General features: G+C 35.3%; 1 protein-coding gene across 1 annotated transcript; it reads right to left on the reverse strand.

Moving 5' to 3' along the window:
• Positions 1-1,762: 1,762 nt before the first annotated feature.
• LOC108777709 (histone-lysine N-methyltransferase SETMAR-like) lies at positions 1,763-8,080 on the reverse strand. The gene is made up of 2 exons (XM_018544665.1): positions 8,008-8,080; positions 1,763-2,505 (listed from the first exon to the last, which is right to left on the reverse strand). The coding sequence occupies exons 1-2, from the start codon at positions 8,078-8,080 to the stop codon at positions 1,793-1,795; spliced, it is 786 nt and encodes a 261-aa protein (XP_018400167.1). The 3' UTR covers positions 1,763-1,792.

The following is an 8,080-nucleotide window of genomic DNA, read 5'->3' on the forward strand; positions in this document are numbered from 1 at the left end:
ATTTTTTTAGTAATTATTATTTATTTTACAATAACAAATTTACCGATTTTTTATAGCAAAAATCGATTTTTGACTTCCAAGTGTTACCAAAAATTTAAAAATCGATTAAAAAAAAAAACTCGACAGCGTTACCTTGAGAAACTTATTAACTAACTAAAAAATTTTGGTTTTTTGATATTAGATGATCCAGTAACGAGTTATCGTGTACACTGCAAGACACCTTTTTTTCGAGACGCCTCCGAAAATTGCGTGCCAATGTGTTGTTTCTCCATATTTTTCGTTCAAATTTTCACAAAATATTCTTCAAACATTGTATTATTAAAATAAAATTACCCAAATACACTGGAACTAACCAAAGCTTATAAACAAATTCATGCATATATGCTTTTTTTTCATCGAATTAACCTTACCCTCCCCTTAAGCTATATCCACACAAAACGAATGCATAAGGAAATTGATTGGTTCATTTTCTTATGTATTTGCTTATGGACCAATCAATTTCTTTATGCATACGTTTATGTGGCTATGCGAGTTTGTGTGGATATAGTTTTAGAGCCCAAACACACACTTTTGCATAACGCATAAACCATATACATAAAGAATTTGATTGGTCCATTGACTCATATATAAGAAAATGGGCCATTGAAATTCATCGTCTGTATCTCTAGCTGGAAAGCATCCTACATAACGCATAAAAATTCATCCTTACGAATTTTTCGACATATTATGCATCATGCTTTACGCACTATGCGAGCCTAGTAGAGCGAGTAGTGGGGATAGAAATGAAGGAATCTGATTAGTTTATTCCCTTATGCCTTACGCATTATACCCCAGATCTACAAGACGTGTTTTAAGCCTTAAGGACGTTCTCTGAAAAATCTATTTTCTTTAGATTTTTCTAAAACTTACAGAAAAATCTTCGGTAAATATATAGAATAGGGGAGCCCCCCCGATGATCTTGACCTTGACATATGTTGTCAAGGTCATGACCCTGAGTAACCTCCCGCAGGTTTTAGGTGGCGGTCACTGTCCGTTAAAAAGTTATTAACAAAAAAAGTTTCAAAATTAACGTATCATTTCTGCCATATATGTATTATAACAAGTACTATTTTACATCTCCTTCTGTTTAGAAACGTTAAACTTTCCACGCGAAGTAACTCTCACCTCCCCCAACCCCCTGCGAAGGGGCACACGACTTCTACGATTGTACTGTATACATATATGGCAGAAATGATACGTTAATTTTGAAACTTTTTTTGTTAATAACTTTTTAACGGACAGTGACCGCCACCTAAAACCTGCGGGAGGTTACTCAGGGTCATGACCTTGACAACATATGTCAAGGTCAAGATCATCGAGAGGGGCTCCCCTAATCTATATATTTACCGAATTATTTAGTAATTCATTTTATAATTCTTCGAAAAAATGTCTCACTATATTTCTCTCTATAACATGATTATCTATAATAGCAAAATCAGAAGTATAAAATTAGCAGCCATTATTGTAAACATCTAAAAGAACTTTTCCAAATATAAACACTATGCGGTACATACGTTGTTTAAATAAAGATTATGTTTTTGTGTAGCTATTGCGCATGTATAAACGTTTAAAAAACTGTTCACTTATCATTTTATGCTCAATGAGCGCTCAATGATCAGATGTACAACCGTTGTATTCGCTGAACGCACACAAATACTGCTGTGTATCAGTATTTTCTTCGTTTTCCATTATTAATTAATTTAGAACGATAGCTTGGCCCGTTTGATTTGCGTTTATTTATGCTCTTCATGTACTACATGGGCTGAAAAGTCCCGGGATTTTTAATGAAAACGAGCGTTTTTTGGGCAAAGTTATGTTCATTCCTCAACATAGTTGCCTTCGAGGGCGATACACTTGGTATAGCGATTTTCCAACATTTCGATGCCCTTTCTGTAGTACGAAACGTCCAAGCCTTCAAAATACGCCTCGGTTTCCGCGATGACTTCCTCATTTGATCTGAATCTCTTTCAGGCGTATGATAATGGACCCACGTTTCATCCATCGTCACAAAACGTCGAAAAAGGTCCGCTCGATTACGCTGCAACAACGCCAAACCGGCCGTTGAATCACCAACACGCTGCTGTTTCTGGTCGACGGTCAGCAAGCGCGGCACCCATCGCGCCGATAGCTTTTTCATCTCCAAAACATCGTGCAAAATGTATCCCGCCCGTTCTTTTGAGATGCCCACGGCCTCAGCTAACTCGCGCAACTTCACTTTACGATCATTCAAAACGATTCGATGCACTTGCTTTACGATTTCCGCATTCGTAGCCTCTTTTGGCCTTCCAGAGCGAGGTGCGTCTTCGGTGCTTGTACGACCCATTTTAAATTCACTAAACCACCGATAGACTGTTGTTCTCGAAGGAGCAGATGTGGGATAACATTTCTGCAACCATTGCAATGATCGTTCAGGAGTTTTTCCCATCAAAAAACAATGTTTGATCAAGATGCGATATTCCTGTTTTTCTATTTTTTTTACGAAGGCGAAAGTAGCGTCACTCAAACAACTGTAGCTTGTAAACGAATGGACGAAATGTCATGAAACTTCATACATAAACTAGTGACAGATGAGCCTCTCGAAATGAGTCATGTTCATTTTCTAATGGCACCAGTTGTTGAAAAATCCCGGGACTTTTCAGCCCATGTAGTATTACAAAAATGATGGCGACTAGGTCACATGACCAACACTCTGATTGGTTGGCTCTTACTTCTTACGCTGTTGTAGTTGTCAAAGATAAAGTTAAATCATCTTTCACAACATACAACCAGCAATAATAGTTTACATCTGCGTCCTACGACTTTTTACAACCACTTACAACTACACTTACGTATGTAATTGTACAGGGTGGCCAGCGAACCTTGAATCCTTGAAAACCGGGAAAAAACCGGGGATTTACTTTGAAAACCGGGAATTTCACTACCCGTCAATGATTCGAAGAGTAGCTCTAACTTATCGGTCCGAAACTTACTTTTTTCAGCACAACAGCATCTTTGTTTGAACCATTTTTGCGTGAATTTCAGACGTATCTATGGCACCATTTTTGTACAACGAGTTACATACTCTTATGTACTCTTTGTATATACTGCGGGTAGTAAAAAATGAAATACTAAACAATACCTTTTACCTTAATAAAATAGATTTATCAGATAAGAATAATCTGATATCCGCAAAACAATTCGAAATGGATTTCGCGACGAAAGATGCGCTGAAGAAAGTGAAGGATGTTTCAGAGTTATAAATTCTCCAACTGAAAGACGATATGCGTAATTGTATTATCGAGATTATTGTAAAACTTCGTGAACGTTCATCCTTAAAGTACAAGTTTACACAAGCCATTACATGCTTGAACCCTATAGTAGCTTTAGATTCGAAAATAGCCCTTAAAAGATTAACATCCTTTAAATTTTGCCTTGAAATTTTCGTTTCGAGCCGAAAAATGTCTGGCGTCAAAGCAGATTGTGTAAAACAAGAATACGTAAATTTTTGCGGCAAGCCTCTAGTTCAGGAAATTTTGAAATCTTTTGAAAGAATTAAAAACCGTCTATAGATAAAATGTGGATGAATACAGTAAAATTATCGACGAAACCGTGTAATAGTTTAATAGATTTTGCTAAATTAATTTTGATTTTATCTCATGGAAATGCCACCATTGGACGCGGTTTCTCCGTAGGGTAGAGCGGGGCTATATGAGCATAGGGGCAAGTTGGACAATAGTTGCTTTCCGTTTACACACAAGTGAAACTGAGTCTGAAGTGAGCTGAGTATAAAATACTCAGATTAATGACGTCACTACTTGCTTACTTTAGTAAAATTAACAAATAACAACTCAGGTTTATAACCTCAGTTTTAAAGTGAGTCTACGAGACTCAATAAAGCACACGGTCTTGATCTTGTGCAGTTTGTAAGTAAAAACTCAGTTGAATCTCACTTCTCAGAATGCAAAAGGAACGCGCATTCAACTGAGTTATGACGTCACAAGTGAAAATTATCTGAGAATCAGAGTAAATGGAAAGCAACTAACGTTAAATATATCGGTAACTGAGATGTGTACGAACATGTCACTCTTGCATCAGACGAGCACGAAGATGTATATTACTGCGCTGAATACGCTAGTCTCCGCTCGATCGTCAGTTGAAATATATAATCATTTTTTTAGTTTTGTGTAGTGAAAGTAAAGTCAGGAAAGTTAGGTAAGTATTCTTTTTGGTCTATATAATAATTGAAGCATTTAAAAGTAACCAAATATACTCTTTCATCACAAGTTATTAGCATATTTTATAATTTCAACGTCAAAGTTGTTATTTGATTGACAGTTTTGTTGTTTTAAAATTATATTTGAGCCGACATTGGTGTGGGACTAGTTGGGTCAAGTGACTCAACTAACCCCGCTTGTACATTGAAATCTATTCTTTCGGTAATTGTTAAGTTTAGCCTCCTTATCTCTGATATTGATAAAATTAAGATTACCCAGATAACAAAATGCTCGCATAGTGATGTCATAGTGCGTGCACGTCGTGCGGATTATTCGCACGATGGAGTACATATCGCCATACAGATGCGTCCTCATATGAGATTCACATTGCTCGCACGCGTGCAACTTCACGCGTGCGAGCAATATGATAACAACACGGTGAACGCACAGCGTGATTGCATAATGCGATTCATTGCGTTCGCACGAATGCCCCCATCACTTTGTGTGGGCAACATGATAACAGCACGGTGAACGCACGGTGAACGCACGGTGAACGCACGGTGGACGCACGGCGTGATTGCATAAAGGCCATTCTACATAAGACGCAGAACACAGGTCGCAAGACTAGAAACTAACCTAACATATTTTAGTTATAATAGGTTGTAGGACGCAGAACGCAGGAAGTTGGGTGAATTTCAACTTTTGCGTCCTGCGTCCTTCATATTTCGGTCTGCAACCTATCACAATCTGAAATACGTTTCACTCGCGACCTGCGATCTGCGTTTTATGTAGAATGGCCTTAATGCGATTCATTGCGCTTGCACGGATGTGTGCGGGCAGCATGACATTCAATGTATGGGCACGATGTGATACGTACGCGTGAGGGCAATATGAGCTCGCACGAATTGTTATCTGGGTATATTTGACGCATTATTGCACAAAATAAACGAATATTGCAAAAAAAAGTGTCACTGTGACCCACGGATCGAGACATTAATCATTAAGGGGGAACATCACTGTGACGATTTTAAAAAATCGATTTTTTTTTATTGCATTTTTGTAATGCTTGAATTCTTGAAAATATGTCCCTATAATATTATGTTGAAATTCCTAACGGAACAATAGTAAATATGTGATAGAGTAGAACGTGGTTAGATGCTGCTAGGACATTCAGCAGTCCCCTTGATCTGCTTGTAGGCAGTTTCACCGATATTACTACATATCTGACTTTACTGTTGCAATGTTCGAATTTTTCTGACGCTTCACTTAAGATTTGACGATTACTTTAAACGGAACATAGTCTGCTAACGATGTTTCGTCAAAAGAATTTGTACTAATATGAAAGAATTTGTACGTGAAGACATGAGAGAAAGTTACCGATGGATAATGTTGCTAAGAAGAAATTTATATTGTAGCGAGGCGAGTTGATGTAAGCGAATTATTATTAATGTAGCGTTTGATTTCATGTTATAATAGTTTAATTGTATACTGAGGATGGTCACTTTGTGTTGATCGAAACGTTTATAGATTTGTTTTTTGACAATAAATTAATGACTTTAATAAGTTATCACAAACTAGAACTTGTGCGTGGTTTTTTATGCTTATTTAATTAAAATTTTTTGTTGATTCAAACCACATTTTGTAAAAGTCTTATATATTTTACCGATATTCTTTTGTTTCTTGTGTGCTTCAGACGTGAACACTTCACATGCACCCGGATTGGACGCACTTTGATTCGTTATGAAATTATATCGTTATATATAAACTAATCGGTTGTAAAACTTTAAACGTGTTTTTCTCGAAACCACGTTTTCGTAACTGGGTGCTCACATATCTCGGCCAATCTTTATCCGAATGACTTGAATTTTGGACAGAATGTTTACAACGAAATTGTCGTCACTTGCACGTACGAACTTTTCAATCAGATTATTAGTTTTTGAAAAACAATTAAAAAGATAACGTTTTTTGTCGCAAAATCGTGAATTTCGTTTTAAAACAGCGCCATTTTGTCTAAAATTATTTTATCAAAAATTCCGTACGTGCAACTGAAACTACACTCATATACTTTAAAATAAAATTTTAAAAAATTATTTCAGAGCTCACGTTCAGATGCAGCACGAGTGCCCGTGCACCCATGTTTTTTCAGACGAGGTGCACATCAAGGAGTACTGAAGCTACAAATATTAATATTATTCAATAAATTTTTTTAAATAATTTCGTAAATGTATGTACTTTGAATATATAAAAACAATAATTCATACAAGCTATCAGTTTTCAAAAAAAATTCACAAAAAGAGCCTTTTTTTTCGGCCGTCACAGTGATGTTCCCCCTTAATGTTAACGATAGGTTAGGAAATCTGTCAAATCAATGGCAGAAAGAAACATGAGAACATGTAAGTGAAACTAAAATTTGTATTTTTATACCAGAGCATTTGTTTCTAAAGTAAAGAATTTACTTATAAAACAGAATTTATATAACTATTTGTATCGATGTGATAGGTTTCCTAACCTAAATATCTGTCAACTTTAACAATATCTTGGTTCGCGAGACACTCTTTTTTGCCAGATTCATTCATTTCGTGCAAAAACGCATTGAATAAGCCTAATTTTATTAGCATCGGAGGTGAGGAAGCTAAACTCAATAATTATTATTCTTTTTTTATTGCATTCATAATCTTTATCAAGAAAACTTTAATTTTATTTTTGTTCTTTTCTTTTATATTTACAAAGAAAATATAGATTATAAAAAAAAGTTACAAACTGTAATAAAGACTTCGTTAACTCATCTGATTCTGCAATTTTTTAAATTATGTATAACCTTAATACGCACAATCAGGATTGGGTAATATGCGCGGTAGAAAGCAATTATGCACATTTCTACGCATAATACGCATAAAATTGCATAAAATGCAGAAAACCATGCAGAAAACACAGAAAATCTATGAAACGCCTATTTATAACCTAAAATAACCTACAATCTACATCGTCTGCACCGCTCTTGATTTGATAGAAATTAAAAATGAGCGATGATTTATAATTTCACGTTTTTCATTTATATCATTAATACTGCTGTAACTTCTTTTCCTTTCAAAATCACTTTCATCGATGTCATTAGTGTTCACTGAATACTTTGCCCTATATATAAAAGTAACAAAGTGCTATTTTCAAATGCTATTCAATGCAGTATATTACAAATGTAGTAAAATATTTTGAGAAGTTGGATTATTATTGTTGTGAAAAGAAAACGAGAGAGAGAGAGAAATAACTATTAAATAGCCTAATAAGTTGATTTATATTAAGTAAATTTATAGTGTTTCATATGTCACAACAGTTTACAAAATGATAATTTATTAATAAATAATGGAATTATTTTGACTATTGTATGTACCGATAAGTTTTCAAGCGTTCTATTGCAGTAGTACACAATCTTGTATTGCATAATTTACAAATTGAAAAATATTTTCCATTCTCTTTGACTCTAATAAACTGACCTTCATTGTAATAATCATGAGAAGATCTTCCTCCTGTATTCGACATTGTAGTGACATTTGTGACAAGGAATTTCTTTTCTTTATTACTTTTTAGTTTTACTAAGCTAAAAAAATGAAGATATACATAACATAACCTTAAAGGATATATGTTTTCTGCTTGAAGGAGTTTTATGCAGCAGAAAATCTTTCTTAATTATCTGCGCAGAATACTCGAGTTTTCTGCGCATAAAACTGCACGCATAAAATGTGAGGTATTATGCGTACCCAACCCTGCACACAATTACCTTCATGGCTCAACTTGCCCTTCGGAGTTGCCCAATATACCCCATTGGTGGGGCATATTGATCCACTTTGCAT

This window comes from Cyphomyrmex costatus, unplaced genomic scaffold, assembly GCF_001594065.2.
Source record: "Cyphomyrmex costatus isolate MS0001 unplaced genomic scaffold, Ccosl1.0 scaffold457, whole genome shotgun sequence".
Lineage (NCBI taxonomy): Eukaryota > Metazoa > Arthropoda > Insecta > Hymenoptera > Formicidae > Cyphomyrmex > Cyphomyrmex costatus.